The 21,381-nt window shown below is 42.9% G+C and overlaps 1 protein-coding gene across 2 annotated transcripts in view; it reads right to left on the bottom strand.

Moving 5' to 3' along the window:
* The window catches only part of RASGEF1B (RasGEF domain family member 1B), a 757,783-nt gene extending 740,493 nt beyond the window's left edge, over nucleotides 1-17,290 (bottom strand). For both annotated transcript variants that reach the window (XM_045284136.1, XM_045284137.1), the window contains exon 1: nucleotides 17,225-17,290. In XM_045284136.1, coding sequence (XP_045140071.1) covers nucleotides 17,225-17,233 — 9 coding nt within the window. In that variant the 5' untranslated portion in view covers nucleotides 17,234-17,290. The remainder of the gene's footprint in view (nucleotides 1-17,224) is intronic.
* Between the last annotated feature and the right edge of the window lie 4,091 nt (nucleotides 17,291-21,381).

The raw sequence follows: 21,381 nt of genomic DNA, 5'->3' as shown, positions 1-21,381 counted from the left end.
CTTTTTCTTAGTAGGCCCACAGATGCATTTTAATATCCATGACATGTGGTTAAAATAAACATCAAGAATAAAATTGTTGGAAGGGGGAAAATAATAAGGGCAGAAAGGTAGGGTGAAATCGAGTTCACTGAAAACCTAAAGCTGGTGAGAAGCCATTGATTCAGGAATGGACAGGGAAGGAACGAAGTTTGGCAGGATTATTTGAGTCAGTTGTATGCCCCCAATTGTAATTACAAAGGAAGGCAGTTCATCACTTGCTCCCAAATGTTCTAATCGCATGGTTCCACACACACCCAGAGGGCATCATATTCTCGTCTATAGATTCATAAATCCCTTCTCCCTTTGCTATCAGTAGGTATTGTCTGGGGGAAAGCATGTCATGTGCCCACTCAAACCCCTTCAAGTGGTCCATTGGACCGTGTTTGCCCCAGGTGGCCATGAGCCTATAGTGCTCCATCTGTATACTACCCACCCACCATGGCTCTGCCGTGGCAGCCAGAGCTCCAAAGGGATCCGTGGCAGGATTCGGTGAGCCATGCTATAGCAATCTTTCTTTCTGCACAGGTAGCTAGACTTGGGAGGATCGCTTTCACTCCTCAACCTTGACTCTTGCTGGGTCAAGCCCAGCAGTCCCTCAGCACAGTTTGACGTTGGCCACTGATAACTCCCCTACCCATTTTGATGTAATTTTATTCATGAACCCCATGCAAATTTAATTCCCAGGCAGTGCTTTAGTCTGTATGTAAATCTCTTGATACCAAATGGGCACAGCCAAACCTCAGCTCTGACACACCTAGGTGAGTCACCTGTTAGATATAGGCAGGCTATGGCCTCCTTTCAAAACCGTTTAATGGCATTGCCCATTAACCCTGGAGAATGCCCTAAGCCTCTGATCCCCACAAACTGGTCCAATATTGCCTGAAGCATGCTGTGGTATCGTTTTCCAGGGAACAGTAGTAAATATAAATGAAAGAGTACATGAGGAGTGTTTTTACTTCTACATTTATTAAACTATTGTTCCAGTAACCAGGTTAATAGTTAATTTAGCCCAAGAAATGAAACAGAATTTCTGATCCACTTATCCATCAGATGTCCTTTTAAATGCCCAGTAGTCGCCTTGCTCCTTACTCTCATGCCTGTCCCCTCCTCAGATCCAATACAATTGGGCCAATGACAAAAAGCCAGTGCAATTCTAGTTAATTATTAATATTGACTTTTAGAAAGTAAAACAAAGTACATTGAAGGGCTAGCTTAGTATTGTTTCTGGTATTATTAATAAATATTTCTTATACTATTATTCTATTACACAACTTGAAGACCAGAGTTCTGTATGGATCTACCTGAATATTAGGAAAATGATAATCCTCACAGCTGTACTGATACACAACAGCATGATAAACATAAAGGGAACTGAATTTGTCAAAGATCTTATTCTACTTGGATCAGCGATCGATGTCCAGAGGAGCAGCATCAAGAAGCCAAAATACATATTGCATTAGGAAAATCTGCTGCACAAGACATCCTTTAAAGTTTTAAAAGAGCAAATATGTCACTTTGTTGACTAAAGTATATACCAACCTAAACCATGATTTTGTTCAAATGGCTTCATACACAGACGCTGTGCCAAAAAGAACTACTCAATATTCAACTATTCCAAGAGGTAGCACATGAGCAAGAACTGCTTGTACAAAGGGAAGAAATTCAAGCTGCCCTGAAAGCATTTGCAGAAAACATGGCTACAGGAATTGATGGAATATTAAATGAAATATTTCGACATGCTGATAAAGCACTAGAACATTGGTTCTCAACCTTCCTAATGCCGCGACCCATTCACACAGTCCCTCGTGTTGTGGTGACCTCCCCCCCACCATAAAATTATTTTCGTTGCTATTTCATAACTGTAATTTTGCTACTGTTATTGAGCGACCCCTGTGAAATGGTCGTTTGAACCCAAAAGGGGTCACGATCCACAGGTTGAGAACCACTGCATTAGACATACTCACTGGTCTATGCCAGGAAATTTTGAGGGCAGCTACTTGGTCAACTGACTGGAAAAGATCCAAATGTATACCCATTCCAAAAAAAGGTGACCCAACAGAATGCACAAATTATAGAACAATGTCATTGATGTCACATGCAGTAAAGTTTTGCTGACGCTCATCCAACACTGGTGGCAGCAGTCCATTGACGGAGAGCTGCCCGAGGTTTGGGCCAGAGTCAGAAGAGGGCGTGAATCTCAGAAGAGGATGTGGAACAAGGGTGTCAAATGGATAGTGCCTGAAAGCAGAGAATGCCAGAAAAATCTTTTCTTGTTTTATCGTATAAGTAAACGGCTGCTGACTTAGGTTTTAGTGACAACACAAAAGCATTCAGCTGTGTGGGTCATCACAAACTCTGGATAGCCTTGAGAAAAATGGGACTTCCAGAAGTCTTTATTGTACTCTTATGGAACCTGTACACGGATCAAGAGGCACTTGTGGGAAGAGAACAAGGGAATACTGCCTGATTTACAACCAGAAGAGGTGTGCGATGGGGTTGTATTCTCTCACCATACTTATTCAATCTGTCAGCGAAGAAATGTAATCAGATTACCTGAAGTAGATGAACGAGGCATCAGGATTAAAGGAAGCTTATCAATAACCTGTGATATGCAGATGACACAACCTCGCTTGCTGAAAGGAGGAGGATTGAAGCACTTGCTGATGAAGCTCCAGCATTGCAGCCTTCGGTGTGAATGACGACTCAAACCCTCACAACTGGACCAGCAGGCTAAATGGAGAAAAGGCTGTATTGGACAAATCTGCTGCACAAGGCCTCGTTATGTCACTGAAAATAAAGGATGTGACTTTTCGGACTAAGGAGTGCCTGACCCATGCCACAGTATTTTTAATTGCCTCACATGCATGGGGAAATTGGACATTGAATAAGGAAAATCAAAGAAGAATCAATGCATTTGAATTATGGTGTTGGCAAAGAATATTGAAAGTACCACAGACTGCCAAAAGAACAAACAAATTTGTCTTGGAAGAAGTACAACCAGTACGCTCCTTAGAAACCAGGAGAGTGATACTTTATCTCATATACTTTGGACATCTTGTCAGGTAAACACAGTCCCTGAAAAAAGACACTGCGCTTGATAAACTAGAGAGGCAACCAAAACAACCAAAAAGGCCCTCTTTGAATGAGATGGAGTCACACAGCAGCCGCCACCCTGGGCTCATGCTTAGGAACAATTGTGAGCAGGGAACAGGACCAGGCAGTGTTTTGTTCCACTCTTGTAGGGTTGCTGTAAATTGGAACTGACTTGATGGCACCTAACAAAAACAACAACATATGCTTACAAAAGTTAGATAATGAAAAGGGAAACTAGAAGAAAAATTGAGATATTCAAATTGTGGTGTTGGTAAAGAATAATATAGATACCACGGGCTGCCAGAAGAATAAATCTGGCAATCTTAGGAGAAATAAATACAGTCAAGATTTTTCTTAAAAGTGAGTACAGTGATACTTTCATTCATTTACTTTGGACAAGTCATCAGGACAGAACAATCACTAGAAAAAATACGTATGGTACAGTGGTGAGCCAACAAAATCAAGTGGGTCCTCAATACAGTAGATTGGCACGATTACCAAACCAATGGATGCAAACATCCCAATAGCCATTAGCACGGTGAAGACTGGGCAACATTCTGTTCTGTCTCAGACAGCATCAACACGAGTTGGCGCTACCTGGATGACAACTAGCAAGAAGAACAAATGCACTGAGCTAAAGAAATTACATACTCTATCTTATTCCTTCTTTGCATTGGTCTTACAAGGTAGGGTTTATTGACATTTCCACCTTTAAAAAGAGGAAAGAAATGTACAACTGTGTCATGTCTGGGTAGTTTATGGCCGTTGTGGTACCCACGACTAAAAGGAGAATGAGTTATTCAGAAGACAGCCCGTCTCATGTGCATGTGCGCTTTATGGGGCTACCCTTCGTGTCCCCCATGAAACTTACCCAGGTAGGATACCTCGGATAGAGTACCCGATTAAAAACAAAGCAGTGACACTTTTCTAGATTTTAGATCTTCCCAAGGCAAAAATTTAAACTTGAATGATTGTTAAGAACTCTCTCAAATCTGAGCCTTTCCAGGGGGTCTAAATCTTGTCAGATTAATTCCCCACCCCTAGTGCAGGGAATCATTTGATATGGTCATACTTTTTGTAACTCCCACCAAAAGAATGGGCAAAAACATGCAATTAGGACATATCAAACTCTAACATGATGACTGGTCAAGCTTTTCAGAAGCAGGTACAAGGGATCTCACAACTGTCAAGAAAGAATAGGCATAGAACATGTCCTGTGGACCCCAAGATTCCTGCATGATGAACCTCCTCTATGCCAGAGACAGAGCTCTGACACAAGAACAGTTGCAGATGAGCGGTGGCAAAAGAAGCTACAGAATCAAGAGCACAAGACAAAACTTCTTGGCCAGTGGATGGAGTAAAATTGAGTGCTTTTGAGCAGGAGTCTGACTTGACAAGTAAGGTCCCTCAGAGAACATAATCCAAGAGCTGGGTTTGCTAACCAACAGAGCTAAACTTCACACCTTTGGACTGAGGCTTATGGCAGAGTAGGGTGCCTCTTTGGGTATTTATCAACAGTGCTAAAGGACCTTTGCAACACTTGCCCACGGTGGGTGGAGGCCATTGCTCCGTGTGACTGAGAGGCCAGGGACCCTGGGAAAGGCCAGTTGTAGACATGGCTGAGAAGAGGTAGTCTAGACTAAAAGAACATATTTTGATTCTCCTTCTTCGGGAAGTCAAAGGAGGTCAGATGCCACTTCCACACCATTCTCAAACCGCCATACCCCAAATAAAATCATTTTGGAAAAGAAGCCTACATCAAATAAACCATATAGCTTTTTCAATAATCTTATTGGCATATACTTCACATATTATACAATTCAATAGTTTGATCACATCAAGAATTGCACGATCATCACTCCAATGCATTTTAGAACATGCTCTTCATTCTTGACTCAGTTATTAGCTCCCCATTTTCCCCAAGCCTCCCAAGAATTATCAATCCAGCGACTATCTCTAGAGATTTACCTATCCTGGATTACATATGCAGAAAAACATTAAACAAAAACTGACAGCAACAAAGTATAAGAGATAAAAAATAAAGAAGTATGAAAAAAATAGGAAAATGTAAATGAATCATAAGCAAGCTCAAATGCTAGGGTGCTGTTAACCTAACTGTGGCTGCAACCATCCACTTTCTAATGCTTTCTGCATGATAGCAAGGCGATTTGCATTCCGGGTCCACGGTCAGAGGGGATACACCAGGAGCTTCATACATGGGTATCTCCCTCTTTTATTTTTTCAACTGAGACAACTTTCGAATGGGTCAAAAGGGAGATCAACTAATAAGATATTACATTTTGACCTAATTATTTCTGTCATAATTGACTTTATAATGCTCTGTCTGATAGCATGGCTATTCACATCCCTCAACTTTGATTAAAGGGGATTCACCAAAGGCTTGATCCATGTGTGGACCTTGCGAATGGATTTTGAGCTTCTATTTTCATCCATCACCTTCTGCAAACTGGGTGTCCACAATTTAAGCTCTAATACCATTCCTCCCTTCAGATATGGATTATATTATTTACAACCCTTGGATCACACAGGCTGGTGTGCTTCTTGCATGTAAACTTCGTTGCCGCCTCACTTAGATAACTGCTTATATTTTAAGACAAGCTTTTAAGACACTATTCTTTTTTAAAAATCATTTTATTGGGAGTTCATACAACTCTCATCACAATCCATACATACATCCATTGTGTCAAGCACATTGGTATATTTGTTGCCCTCATTATTCTCAAAACATGTGCTTTTTGCTTGAGCTTTTGGTATCAGCTCCTCATTTTTCCCCTCCCTCCCCAGCCCCCTTCCTCATGAACCCTTGATAATTTATAAATTATTATTTTTTTGTCATGTTTTAAGACACTATCCTTGCTGAGAGTTGGGCACCATCTAATTTCTTTGCCCCACTTTGCTAAAGCACCCATATTCAAGTGATCTCTTAATGAAGGCAAGCATCAGCTAGAAATATGTCATAAGACCTAATTTTTCTTAGATTGACACTAGAATTAAGTGCAAGCCCAAAATTCGTTGATCTATGGTTTATCTATGTCTCTGGTTCACCTTAGAGGCATCATTGTCATTTCATGTCAGAGAGCATTATCAATCGTCCTGCAGGGGCATCACTTCCATTGCCACCAAGTCAATGCTGACTCCTAATGACGCTACAGAGCTGGGTAGAAATGCCCCTAGGAGATTCCATGCCTGTAAATCTTCACAAGAATAGAAAGTCTCATCCTTCCCCAGCAGAGCTGTCTGATGGTTTTGAAATGCTGACCTTGCAGTTGGCAGCCCAATGTGTAACCACTAAGCATTAATTGTGTCATTCGTTTAGGCAAGGATATAGAATTTAAAACACTGTTGAGAAAAGAAAATTATATCGGTATAGGCCAACTATGAGCCACAGTGCATGAATTGAATGTTAAGGTCACCCAAAATGTCAGTTACCAGTAAAGGCCCTGACAACGCTTAAACACCTTTCTAACTGACCCACTTAAGGGCCAAGCACTGAGTGCAGAAGCCCAGACTTCTGGTTGCGAATCTGATGGCTTCATCTTTCCTTCTCTTCTTTTCAAAGAAAAGCATCTCTACCCTTACCATTGCCCTAACAGTCTGTTCATCAGCAGATTCCTGTCTGGCCCGGATGACCAGGACGCAACTTAGGTTTCTGGGCCCTTCATTACCAAAAGCATAATGGCAATTCACATGTGTGTAATGCTTGACATTTTATCAAGAGCTTTCACATTTATTACCACACTCGAGTCTCACATCATCGCTATGAGTGAAACCAATCAACTACTGATTCTTTCATTTCTGAGCTAAGTAAATGGACACTCAGAGAGGGTAAAGAGATTTTCCCTAGAGCATATAGCTAGTGAGGGGGTGAACCCGTCTCAGAATCCAGATGTAAGGCTCCTCGGGCAGGCTCCTTTCAATTCACAACACTGCCGTCCCTGCTCTCTCTGCCCCATCTGCCTCTCTCTAGGCACCTTCTCTTAGCTGCCAGCCTCCTTAAAGGAAGATTCATACAAGTAAATCCTGGTGCTTCCAGATTACCCAACAGATTGTCCTGGAAAGTGGGGCACCATTTCTCTCTCTTCGACCCTAAAAATTGATTAGGAAGGCCACGGGATAAGTGGCCCTTTACTCTAAATTACTTTTGGAGGATCTGAATAGAATCTGCTTGATGGCAACTAACAAAACAATACGTAACAACTTAACTTCCAGTCAGAATTCTCCACCACCAGAATAGAACCCTAGAACCCCAGTGGTACAATGGGTAACACATCCGGCTGCTCATTGCAAGGTTAGCAGTTCAAGATCACCAGCTGCCTCATAAGAGAGAGATGAGTTTGTCTACTATTATAAATAATTACAGTCTCTGAAACTTACCGGAACAGCTCTGCCTTATTCTATGTATATTATCATGTCACTATGAATCTGAATAACTCAATGGCAGTGAGTCTGTTGTTGTTGTCTTTGAAAATAGAAAATATAAGTCCAAGAAAAAATTCCTAGACTCGCTGGCATGTATTTGCTTCCCTTGTCCTGTTTTGAAGTAAAAGGCTATCACAGGGTATTGGGCAAGGTCAATGAGCCCTGGTGGCACCGTGGTAAAGCACTTGGATGCTAGCCCCAAGGTCAGCAATTTGAATTGCTGCTCTCCAGGGAGAAGATGTGGCCATCTGCTTCCATAAAGAAGTGAAGACTTTTATGGGGTCAGCAGTTCTACTCTGTCGTAAAGGGTCACTGTGGGATACAATCAACTTAATGGCGTGGGATGGGTTTTTGGTTTTGGGGAAAGGTCAAAGCATGTATCTATGATTTGCCAACTACTGCAGGAAAAACATGTGCTGAGTTTTTACCGGAATGATCTCATTTCAGCCTCCTAACAAGTCAATGAGGTAGCAATTATTATTATTCTTGAACAGAAAATAAAATGGAGGCACAGTGATGTAATTTACTTAAAATTAAGGTCGCATAGCTGATGAGAGCACCATAAAACTTCCTTGTAAGACGTTGAACTACCTTGCAAGACGTTGAGCCACATCAAATAAACAAGCACAAGAAACTCCACCTTAAAGAAAAAATAAAATATAATATTGGGGTCCAGGCCAACACTTACATCAAAGAAGCCACCACAAAAATGTGAGACCCCTGATAAGACTGAGCTAAGACCTGACCAATGCCCCAAAGCTAGCCAAGTCACTTAAAGCCTGGAAAGACCCGATAAGACCGGGCTGAGACCTGGCCGAAGCCCCAAAATTAGCCAAGCCACCTAAAGCGTGGAGAAACCCGATAAGGCTTGACTAGGACAGTGAGAATGTCAAAGAACTGGCTAAAATGTCCATTTAAACCCAGGTAGAGACACTAGCTTTTAGAGAGCTAGGAACCAAGGAGACATCACCTCCTGCTCTCTCCAACTCTACCCGGGGTGAGTACACTGATGAGGCAATGCTGATTGGACTATGATGCTATTATGAAATGTGTGAGGATTGTTGTTATTCTGCCTTTATGCTCACAGTTGTTACTCTGCCCTTATGCTTATAGTTGTTTGCCCTTAGTAGTTTGAGTAATATTTTAGATTGTTTGATGTGTGTTTGCAGTGAATAAACCGAGCATTCGAAAATGTCTAAGAGCATTAAGTAATTCTTGATCGTGCCGCTCATGACAGTAGCTGAGAAATGGAAGAGCCAAGATTCAAAACCGAGCATCTGATTATCCAACTTGTACTTTTAGCCTCTGTGCTCTGTTTGGTAAAGGCTCCATGGAGGGTCAGGTGTGTGTCTAAGGCTCTAGCAGTCAGGGAGGATTCAGTGGAGAAAGGCTGCAGGAATGGGGACCAGCTGTCATAACGAGCAACAACAAACAAAGGCACAGGGGCAAGAATCTGCATAGGAGACTTCAGGGTCCCTGAAGAAAACCAATGGCAGGGGAGAATTGCCTCAGAACAGCCCAACCAAAATGTGGCAAGTTGCGCTTGCAGCAACAGAAATACAGACTCAGATACCAGCGCGTCGCCAAGAAAAGGCGTGGTGGTATTCCAGCAGCACCGTCAGGAAGGATGGGAAAGAAAGGAGCACTTGATGAAAGAAAATCAATGAAGAGCTGACTGTGAAATCCCCAAAGGGCCTACTCCTCTTTCCTCCTTAGGCCTACAACCAACCGGTGCTTGGAGTCTGTTTCCATTCACGGCGCCCTCTCAGGTGTTAGAGAAGAACTGCACTCCGGCGGGTTTCGTGGTTGTGAATTTTTGCAAGTTGCCTAGTCTTCCCCCCTCACCCCGAATGTCTCCGGGTGGCTTTAAAGTCCTCCAGTCCAGAGTGACAGTCTCAGACACCCACGAGGGCAGTTCTTCTCTGTCCTGTAGGGTCTCGACAAGTCAGCATGAACTCGGTGGTGGTGAGTTTGGGTTCTCTGGTGATTTGGCTTTGAGGTTAGCAGCCCAGGGCTTAACCACTTGCACCACCCAGAGAGTCCTTTCCTCCCCGTAGGAGCACCATAACCGTCTAAGATCAGTAACTGAGGTCTCAGACAGCTGAAAAGAAGAGTGTGAATCGAGAAAACACCTGCCGGGCGTTGCTGACAGTAACCGCTCTATGGGGGAGTGAAGGCAGACGACACCGCAGTGCTGCTCTGGCTGCAGCGAAGAGAGGAGGTGGTTTTGATGGAGCACCCAGGTGGGAAGGAGAAGTGAATAGCAGGTGGTGAATGAGTTCACCATTTTGGTTTTGAAAAAGGAGAGGCTTGCAGGACACAGACGACACTGTTAATATAGGTATTTGAAGAATGAGGCCTGGCATACATTACAAATTCTCGGAGAGTGTAAAGCATAACCCTTACACATCACACAATTTGGCAAATAAAAATTGACCCTTTATCTTCGGGTCACCTCCATAGTAGGTAGAGCTTTCTCAATGTAAATGTCACTGCCAGACCTACGGTATTTTATTAAAGATTTGCAAAGTAAAGAAACGTATAACACGCAAGAACACCGTAATAAGTTGAAAAGCACTAAGCAAAAAAGAAACAAATCAAAGAGTGAGGCTCATAACTGCTCGCTCAGTCTGGCAGGCAGGCACTGGCCAGGGGACAGCTGTGGTGCACCCAGGGTTCCCTCACCAAAATACAGACAGAAGGGAAAGGCATGTAACGGTGTCTCAGCAAGAAGCTATTAGGCAGATGCAATCATAATAGGAGCAAATATTCCTATAAATGAAATGCGAGCATTAGGACCCCACGCAGAGTTTAAAAGCAGCTAACACAAAAAGTAAGTAGAGTGGTCCCTGTGTATACAAAGGCTCCGATGACGTGGTAGAGCCATTCAAATGGCCCTCGAAAATACTGAGTTCTAAATTTACAAGACAAATTCAGTACCCATTAGCTTAAAATTCAAACGACCCCCACAGAAAGCCCAGCTGCGGCCATGGGAGTTATTATTCTCAAAAGAAAATGCTCCCTTCCGATATCCACCAACATCCATTCATGGAGCTATAGCCATTCTTGGGCAAGTTATTTGCTTTCAAAACACCCTACCACACAGTTCATTCTCTAGATATTTACTTGAAGCCCATCGTAATAACCAAATGGATGAGAGTATACGGGATTCATTTAAACAAAGAAGCTTAGCCATTCATTGTAATAGGCAATATAAAGATCTTTAGCTAACAGACTAGAGAGCGGAGGTGTGGGGGGTAGGGCTGGAGTAGGGGATGGCTGCTTGAAAGTTGAACTTCCTTAAAAAGAACAGGGATGGGAGCAATTAAATAGAACATTGACAAAGAATAAAATGTAGCCTTGGAAGTCTATCCAATTAGTGACCCCTACTAGTTATTAGTGGATGCTAAGGACCAAGTCAACAGCACCTAACAGCAAGAACCCTAGGTAGCACAAATGGCTTACATTTGACTACTAATCTAAAGGTTGGCCATTTGAATCCACCCAACTAAATGAGGTACCAACTAAGTCCACATGGAAGAAGCACACCAGCCTGTGTGATTCAAGGATTATAAATAATAAAATCCAAATCTAAAGGAGGGAATGGTATCAGAGCTTAAATGGTGAACACCCAGTTTGCAGAAGGCTACGGATGACAATTGGCAGAGTCCCCACATGCATTGAGCTCCTGTTGCTCCCCTCTGACACTAGTCCAGGGTCGTGAAAAGCCTTGCTCTCAAATAGACAGCATTGTAAAATCAATTATAGCAGATTTAATTAGCTTAAAACGTAAAACCTTATTATTTCACTCTCCTTTCATCCATTTTGAAGTTGTTTCAGTTTTAATATTGTCTGCTTTCTTTTTGATTGAGGTTTAACTATGTTTTTTCTAATCATTGTTGTTGGGTTTGTTTGTGTTTTATATGACTTTCTGTCCATGAAATCCAGGATAGGTAGGTCTATAGAGATAGTAACTGGATTGATAATTGCCTGGAGGTATGGCAGGAAGAGGATGGGGGGAAACAGGGCACTAACAAGAATGAGTAAAAGAAGAAAATGCTGTGAAATTTATTGTGCTGATGATTGAACAAATCTCCTTAATGTGATTAAATAATTAAATTGAATGATATGTGAAGTACATGCCAATAAAACTTTTTAAAAAAAGATGATAGCCAAGAAAACCCTATGCAGTAGTTCTACTTTTAAATATAAGGGTCAACATCAGTCAGTATTGACTTCACCACAACATGAAGTAGTAATAATAAGAGGGAAATACATTGAAATTCTGGTGCATTGTTGTATAATATATATAACGAAATACATACATCTAAATATTATATCAGATTAAAATGTATGTAGGCTATATATGGTGAAATGTCTACTATATATTTATATATAGTAAATATATACTGTAGATTCATATGTGAGATGAATGTATGTATTTCACTACATATAAAGACATATAATGAAGTAATATATTAAATGTTATGCCTAAGTATTCCTTCATATAGGATCTGACTGTTGTCAAAAGTTTTTTTGGTGCTGTTAAGTTAGCTATTTGGAAACTGAAAACATTTTCTCCAAAAAAAACTGTTATGCATGGTGAATGACTTCCCAAAATAGCCCAGAAGAATCCCCTGAATGTTCATAATGCATATTATAACAATGTATAAGCATAGTACTGGGATAATGAGACAATATAAATTGTTCTATAAAAATATATTCTCGCTATCCTATATAGCAATGCTTTTCAAATTGTGGTCATAACCCATGAAATCAATTTAGTGAGTCTTTACCCATCTATATTTTAATGGTACAGAAGAAATGGATTGGAAAGGAAAAACTAGGATTACAGAGACCTGGGCACATCCCATGTCACAAGGAAACGTATTCCTCTTAAAACATCCTTAGAGTTGTATAAGTACAAATCCCTAAGTGTATTCGGGATGCCAATGCAAATATATTTCTTAGGGCGGGTCCCTGTCAAAACAATTTGAAAACCACTATCTCTAAGCAAGGCTTTCATGGGGCATGTAGCACAAAATCAGTGGGTGATGAGCATTGTCGAATGAATGCCTGAACACACAGAGAAGGAAGAAAGACTATGGCAGTTACAATGCTCTCCGTTTCAGCACTGACACTTGCAGTGGAAACTGGTTCATGCCATCGCTCCAGACAAGTATGGCCGGGGCCAGTCTGCCCGGCTACAGTCCCCTGCTGGTGCTTCTCTAGGGTCGGTAGGGTCTCTGGCAGAGTGAGGGCTGTAGCAAGGACGTGAACCAGTGTTCCAAATGTAACTGAACTCTAGGGGTCAAGGCAGATCAGGGAAGAAGGCAAAGCAAGATAGCCAGATTTAACCAAAAACACAGGCTGAAAAAGGAAAATAAAACACAGGACGTAGTTATAAGATGTCTAGCTAATTTGAATTAAAATTAAGCGATAAGTGCTTCAATGACCAGGAACATCATGAAACTTTGGGGTGGGAAGGTCAATTTAGTCCATTAGACTTTATTTAATCAAATTCAGTATATTTGATGCAAAACTATGCACCAAATAGGGTGGTAGGGGGTAAAAAGCATACAATATTCCCAATATTGAAGAGTTCATAGACACAGGCAGCAACATCAACAATTAACATTCATTAAGTATGACTCTAAACACTAATGAGTAATGGGGAAATTGTAAACAATATCATTAATATCACATGTGTGTGAAATTTTGTGCAGATAATTAAAAACTGGTTGCAGTAGTATATTAGCAGGGAGCTGCCAGAAATTCAAGCCAGATTCAAAAGATGATGTAGGACCATGAATACATTGCTGAATTCTGGTAGATCTTGACTAAAAACAGAAACTATTAAGACATCTATGTGTAATTTATTTATATTACCTATATTTTATTGACTTTGCAAAGGCATTCGACTATGTAGACCAACAAACTATAAAACACTGTGAAGAATAGGAATTCCAGGACACTTAATTGTGCTCATGAGGAACCTGAACATAGACCAAGAAGTGGTCCTTTGAGACCACAAAAGGCTACTGAATGGTTTAAAATCAGAAAACAACCTGCCATATGCAGACAACACAACCTTGCTTGCTGAAAGCCAAGAGAACTTCAATTCTTCAACATGGATTACAACTCGAAGTAAAGGAATCAAAATTTTCACAATTGGACCAAAGAACAGCATCATGGTAAACAGAGAAAAGATTCAAGTTTTCCAGGATCTCATTTTACTTGTATCCATAAACAATGCTCATGAAAGCATCAGTCAAGAAATCCAATGACAGACATATTGCACCAGGCAAATTGGCACTACAAGACCCCTTTGTAGTGTTAAAGAGCAAAGTAGTCACTTTGAAGAATAAGGTGCGCTTGACCCAAGTCATGGTATTTTCATATGGATACAAATATTGTACAGTAAATAAAGAAGACACTAGAGTAATTGAGGCATTTTCATTACGGTGTTGGCGAAGAATACACCATGGACTGCCAGAAGGACAAATAAACCTGCCTTGGAAGGAATACAGCCAGAATGCTCCTTAGAAGTGAGGATGGTCAGATTTGTCAAGTGTACTTTGGCCATGTTATCAGAAGAGATCGATCCCTGGAAAATAACACCGTGGATGGCCAAGTACGGGGGTCCATGAAAAAGCAGAAAGTCCTCAATGAGGGGGCGGGGAAAGATGGGCTTCCTGGATGAGAAAAAGAAAAATCCATCCCAATGCCCAGAACAGTAGCATGACTCCGGGGATAAGCTTACTATCCTTTGCGTTCATCTTGAAGTTTTAAAATTGTCTTCCAAAGACTTGGTCTTGTAAATGAAATACTAAGAAGAAATAAATGCCCCCCAAAAGTCATAAATAATCATTCTGTGATTCAAAAGTTCATCATCTGTCCTCTTCTGAGGAGGAGGATGAAGGAAGACAGGTTCTGGAGTTTCTTTCAACCATAGTGACTTGTATTCTTCTCAGCCTGCCACTCATTGCCCCTTGTCAGCCAGTTGCAAGACCCTATTAGGATTCAATCTCTGAGCGGGACTCGGCAAACCTAACTGGCCTATATAAGAAGAAATTATGTTCTTGCCACCAGATCAAAGCCGAACTGCCATCATGTCAGTTCTGACTCACAATGGCCCTATGGACGGAGTCTAGCTGCCCCTGAGAGCTCGCTCCCAAGGCAGGAGGAGAACGCCTTTCTCTCACAGAGCAGCTGGTGGGTTGGAACTGTCAACCCTATGTTCAGCCTGACCGAAATGAAACCTTAGGCCAGTCATTACACAAGTATTCATTTCTCCTCCAGGCCTCCCAGAAACAAAAACTAACCTCCAATGATGAAATTAGAGCGTTGGGTGAAAATGAAAAGCAGCCTAAAATTCTCTCAAGTGTTCTAGCACTTCCACTTTTCCGAATGAATACTTAGAAAGGTTTAAGAATATCTTTCTCGTGCACGTCTCTCCCTCCCAGATGTAGGACACTCCAGGGCTACCTTTCTACTTATTGAAAGGGCTGTTGCCAATCCTGAGATGCAAGCAACCCTAGGCACATTCCTGGTGAGCACCTTCATCTCTTTGGACTGATTTTCCTCATAGATTGGAGGAGTGTCACTTGACTTCTACGACATCACTGATTAAAAATGAGAGCTGAGTGCAGTGTTTTTGGCTGATTCAGTGGTCAGATGCTACAATAACTCCTACCTAGGAACCTGGTGGTATAGTCATTATAAATTGGGCTATTAACCACAAGGTCAGCAGTTCAAAACCACCAGCCAATCCTTGGGAGACAGATGAGGCTTTCTACTCCCATGAAGAGTTACAGTCTCAAAAACCCTCAGGAGCAGTTCTATGCTGTCCAATAGGGTTCCTGTTGAGTCAGAATCGAAGTGCTGGCAGTGAGTTTGGTTGTAGTTGTTGCGTTGTGGGTGCGCGTCATAATACAGAACAAGAGATAGGAATTACCCAGGACCATGGAATATTTCTATCCCTGGAACTCTCCAAAGACGAAACAGCCATTCTTTTTGTAAATTGTCTAAATAGGTATTGAAGGGCTCTCCTCCTTGGAGTCGTTCGGAGTCAAGAGTAGAGCGTTCATTGGCTGCGGGTAAAAAGGGGGCGGTACATACCCCTAAAGCGACTTGACAAGCCCAGGTGAAGAGGAGGTCAAAGAGAAGCATCAATGTAAAAGCGCTTGTCTGGTCTTCAGAATGACTTCTAAATGCTGCCTCGCGTTTACTTCACAGAGGATCAAGTGGGCCCTGACACCACAGGCCAGGAAACGCAGCTAATTTTAACCATAGCTTGGATAATTTTGTTTTCTTCGGGGGGGCGGGGGGGTTCTCCTTTATTCTATTTTTTTTAAGCTACAGGCTACTGTTCTTTCACACTGTCTTTCTAATCCTCTGTTGTTTTTATTTTGTCTTGTTTTTCCCAAAATGCTTGCTATTGGGATCTTCCTGCTCAAAACCCAACATTTCTGCCAGCAGCACCTTAGGCAATTTAAACACCAAAGTCCAAAGAACGCAGTGATAAACCTTCCAGAAGGCCTGCCTTTGCCCAAAGCCAGAAGAGAGCGAGCTGCAGCTTCTCAGAGTTCCCTTGAAGTGCTGCCTCATGGAGGGACAAGTTCCTGGCTCCCCAGAGAGAAGACACCAAGTCCTACTTCTTGTTGAGTCAGGAAACTGCAGGCAGGGAAGGACTGAGAGAGCTTCTGGGGGGTGGGGGGTGGGGGTGGGGTCCAGAGATGTCAGAGAAGTTGCCAGGCCCCTGTGACTGAGGATTGAGAACACATTGCAACCCTCATTAACCTGCCACCACCAGATGTGGTCCTGTGGTCTGAGCCTACGTGTCTGCAGACTGCTGGGGTCCAGAGGAACAAAGGGGCTCTCCATTTTGACAGCAGCTAGAGGGAGAGGGAGCTGTGCTCTGTGCGCCAGGAGGGTCCCTCCCTCAGTTTCACAGAGCACAGCTGAAGCCACCGCTCCGCAGAAGGACAAACAGCCTCTGCATAAAGGAGCCCTCCTCGAGGAGACGCTTACAGCCAGCACCATTGCCGCCTCGGGCAGGTGTGAGCAATTAGAAGTACCTACCTGCCTTCAGAATTGCTATGTATTCACCTGAATTGGCAAAACCTGTGTTAACCCCTTCTCATCCTCCAGGTGCTCTGCTGGCATGAAGAAATGAGCTCATTGAAAGGGAGTCTGTGGGGTGCTAGGGGTGGCGGAAGGTGGGGGGATGGTAGTTGGCAGGGGTGAGAAAGTAGAAATCGTTTGGCCTGAAGAGTTTACTGTGAATTATTTCTCATCTCTCTATCTGGAATGGAAAGACGGGGCTGCAGAGAACGACTGGTTTTCAAAGCTATGGCTTGCGTGGTAGGATAAGGGCAACTCACAAAACTCCCAGCGGAAAGAGACTGCGCTCACCTGTCAAGGAAGGGGGGTCAGGGTAGGGGGAAATCAGTAAGGTCCAAGGAGAGATGCATTCAGGCTCCCTGGCTTCAGCCTCCTCCCCCTCCTCTCCCAGGCCTTACCCTCGTGGTCCAGGTGGAAACCACGCCAAGTACGACTGCACACTTGGCGAGTCCCGGGGACCCAGTGCCCGGGCCAGGGGTCACCCGGCCCGCAGGCACACCCCTGCGAGGACACACCCTCCACCTACCTCAAACATGGGACAGGCGCCCTTGCTCGGCAGTGTGCAGCCCAGGAGCTCGGCGAGAAACTTTGCCATATACGAGCAGTAGGCAGGGTCTCGCCCGCAGCGCCGGTTCCGTCCTTCCCTGCGCCAAAGCCCGGGGGATGCGAGCGCTTGTGCGCAGCTCACCTGGCAGCCCGGGGCGCGGTTCGGGGGCTGCCCGCCGCGGGACCGGCCAGGGAAGCGCGCCTCCTGCCAGCCCGCCCGGCTGCAGCCTAGGGCGCGCGAGGGGCGCGCATCCCCGTGCGCGAAGCGAGCCTCCAGCGCTACAGGAGCAGGGCGCGCTGCCGCCTGCGCTGGCCTTGCCCGCTGAATGTCACTAGGACCACAGTAAGGGAAGGGCCCCGCCGAGGGGGTGACGGGAGGGCCAACCGCGCCGCAGGACGGGCGGCCAGGCATGGGCAAGGGCAGCCGGCGGGCAAAGCGCCATGGCGCGCACACTGGGCCGGCCCACCCCTGGCCATGGAGATTCCAGCGACGCGGCTTGGCTGGGGCAGATGCCGTAAGGGCAAGCCCACAGGAGAGGAGAAGGGTCTGAATGCTTATGAGAGCTGGCCTGAATGATCCACTTTCCCAGTTTTCCACTCCTTCGTGCCAGGGGAGTTAGGAAAGGCGACTGATTGCATCCGTTGGCTGACCCAGGCCAGAGTCTCCCCCACAGGCCTAGGCCAGCCCCACCCCTCTCTTCAAAGAGCAATCTCTCCTATTCTCACATTAACACCTATTAGAAAAAAGCCCTAGAAAGAAAGGTAAGCACAGGGGCTGGACCAGATAAGCTCCTTCATCAAAACCCTCTCCTTGGACAGCGAGTTAATTACATAGAAGAGGTGAAGAAAAAATGGAGGGAGGTGCTGTGAGCCATCCACACAAATGAGTTTGAAAAATGTTTCCAAGAATGGAGTTGAAGATTTGGCAAATCTGTTAAGTGTAATGGCGAGTGCTTTGAACATGATAAGATGGTTTTATAAAAATAATTTAAATATATAGCTTTGGAAAAAATATATGTTTGGGGGAAGGGGGAACCTCATCTTTCTCTCAAAGAGCAGATGGTGGTTTTGTACTGCTGACCTTTGGGATCACAGTCCAACACCAACACATACCCACTGTGCTACCAGGAGTTTATAACAACCTTTGATATGCAGATATAACCTTGCTTGCTGAAAATGAGGAGGACTTGAAGCACTTGCTGATGAAGATCAAGGGTTACAAGCTTCAGTATGAATTACAACGCATTGTAAAGAAAACCAAATCCTCACAACTGGACCAGTAGAGAAGGTTAAAGCTGGATTTTGTCTTGCTTGGGGCAATAATCAATGCTCATGGAAAAAACAATCAAGAGATCAAATGGCACATTAAGGGTCTTCATTTCAGCTGTAGGCCTGAGGTCTAGGTTTCCTTGCTGGCTGTCAGCTGGAGGCTTGTAGAAGTCACCCAGGCTCCTTCTCATGAGGTGCCATTCATATTCAAAACACTAAACACTGTGTTGAGTCCTCCTCATCTCATATGATCTGATGTCCTTGCCTTTAGGTACGAGTGAGTATCTTTTCCACTGGCATCGGAGCCACAGTAGTTAGGAGAGCAAGACTGAAGTCAGGATGCCTGGGTTTTAAACCGGCTCCATTAATTACTAGCTGGGTGTTTCTGGGGAAGTTGCTGCAATTCTCTGCGCCTCCATTTCCTCATCTGGACATGGAAATAATAACTATCTTCTCATAGGAATGTGGGAAGAATTTATTTTCTAGTATCATACTAATTTATTGGTATAACCATTATACTAATTATACTCACATATAACAATATGATTATTATACTAATACTAATAAACAATTTATATGTTTTTCCCATAGTGATAATAGTAATAAAAACCCCTATTAAGAGGGTTATAATTAATGATGCATGCTCAGCTCCTCGCCCAGAGGCTGGCATGTAATACTCAGGCAAGCAAGTGGACAAAGTTACTTGTATAACACTATGACACCACGATTTGTCAATGATCTGAAGTCCAACACGAGGATATTGGTTTAATGTGTATCTTCAATAGAATCAGTCATAAGTATGTTTTGAAACAGTGTTTAGTGGCCTAGAAAACACCCTTTATATAATGTTGGTCAGGAATACTATTTATGCTATGGCATAACTTTGTAAACTGATGAGTACATGAGGAAAATCGGAAAGAAAAGCCACCAAACAAACCATGGTAGTCCTCGCCGGGTGACAGAATTATGCATCTCTTTTTTCCCCTTTCTTCATTAAGCATTCCTGAGTGTCCTAGTTTGTAAAGAACCAGAAGAAAATACCAAACTGCTTGTTAAAGGTCCTCTGATTAAGAGTTTGGATTTTTTGGTAAAGTGATCCACTAGTCTGAACTAATTTAAGATCTCCTCCTTTTAACAAGACATTTAGATTGGACTACTTAGCACAAACTAAACGTGACACATTGGTACTTCCATGAGCAATCTCATGTTTGGACCAGCCAAACCAAATGCACTGTGGTATAATCAATTCCAATTGGCAAAGACGAATGTTCCCCACCCCCCAGGGTTTCTGAGGCTGTTAATCTGTACATAAGCCAACTGCCTCATTTTTCTCCTGTAGAGCAGCTAGTAGGTTCAAACTGCTGAGCTTTTGGTTAGCAATCCAACACTTAACCAGCTGTGCCACTACAGCTGCTTATATTTAAGCAATAGGCTCTACTAAGTATCATCCAAAGTTTAGTTTTTTTTGTTTTTTTGTGTTTTTTTTAATTTTTTTTTCAAAGTTTAGTTTTATAGACACTCTCCTTTGCTGTAAGAGCTAACAGTCTAATTGCCAACAATAGGCATTATCCTGGGGATAATAAAGACGGAAGAGGCAAATACAATCTACTTTAAGAACTTACCTATTTTCTCTTCCAATTTAGTTTAGAAGAACATGTAGAAGTTGAAAAATAAAGCTCTGAAACTGATCATTTTCCAAGAATGAGTAATAATTTGTGCCTGCCAAGCCATAAAGAACAGCACTTCCATTTACCCTATTTCCTTTGGGGCTCACGCAGGGAGCTCAGGCATTGTGGTTATTGTAAACTCTGTAACTCAGGATGGTCAGAAAATAGAGCCGCCTGATTAATCAACTATTGCAACTAATTATCATCTATGCAACACATGAATTACCACTTTTCAAAAAATTAGGCTGTCATAAATTGCAATTAACACTAAAACTCTACTAAAGGTTTCATCTTTCTTTGATGATTCAGAAGGCACTTGTGTGTCTCTGGGGGTGTAAAATTCATCAGCATAAAAATCATTTATCCCTGTAGGATGGATGAAGGGAGATGCTAGTTAATAGGAATTTTCAGTTGAGAGAAATGCAAGCAAGCCAGGTTTACTATGTTTACAAGGCTGAATGAATATCTATTGAGCTCTTTAAGCACCTCCTGAGAAAGGCGCACTATTTGTCTGAGATGTTATAATTATTATTCGACAGGAATACAATGGCAACATTCTATTTTACAACAAAGAGAATTAGATTACGAGTTATCCTACAACCTTCCCTCCTCCCAGCTAAGATCACACACACCGTATAGAGTTACAATGGTGCCAATTACAACATCTTTTTATGCACCGTATGTCTTTGGCTTTTGATGATCTGAATGGATTTCATACCAAATAGCAGCTACTGGCAGCAATCAAAACAATTTGGGGGAAAATAGTTCCATCTTCTGTGTTCACGTAATGCGATTGATTTAAACTTAGTATTTGCCTCACTTCTTTCTTGCTCCAACCAATACGTATATGCGCTTTGCTCAGGCTGTCAATCTGCCTTACCAAAAAAATGGGTGGGAAATCCTAATATATATACCCTGCTTTTTCTATCACTCGTTACTGTAAGCCAGATTTTGATTTAAAAGTAAGTGTTAAGAAGCTCCTTTAGTCCAAAACCACCCCAGTATCGCCAGCCCCACCTCACAGCTGAAGAATCAGAGAGAAGTGAAGCACTTTGCCTAAGTGGACACCTCCATTGTGATGGCCCAGGGACTGCAGGGGTTCAGTATTAGAATGTTGCCCCTATGCACACATGAATCTTCTGTCAAAGATGGGTTCTCTGTTGTTGGGTGCTTAACAGGTTCTAAAAGGCCTCCAGATTAA

This window comes from Echinops telfairi, unplaced genomic scaffold (assembly GCF_000313985.2).
Source record: "Echinops telfairi isolate 266 unplaced genomic scaffold, ASM31398v2 ScPeMD7_7468;HRSCAF=8506_0, whole genome shotgun sequence".
Classification (NCBI taxonomy): Eukaryota; Metazoa; Chordata; class Mammalia; order Afrosoricida; family Tenrecidae; genus Echinops; species Echinops telfairi.
Note: the sequence above shows the minus strand (reverse complement) of the source record. Positions and strands in the feature narration are given on the sequence as shown.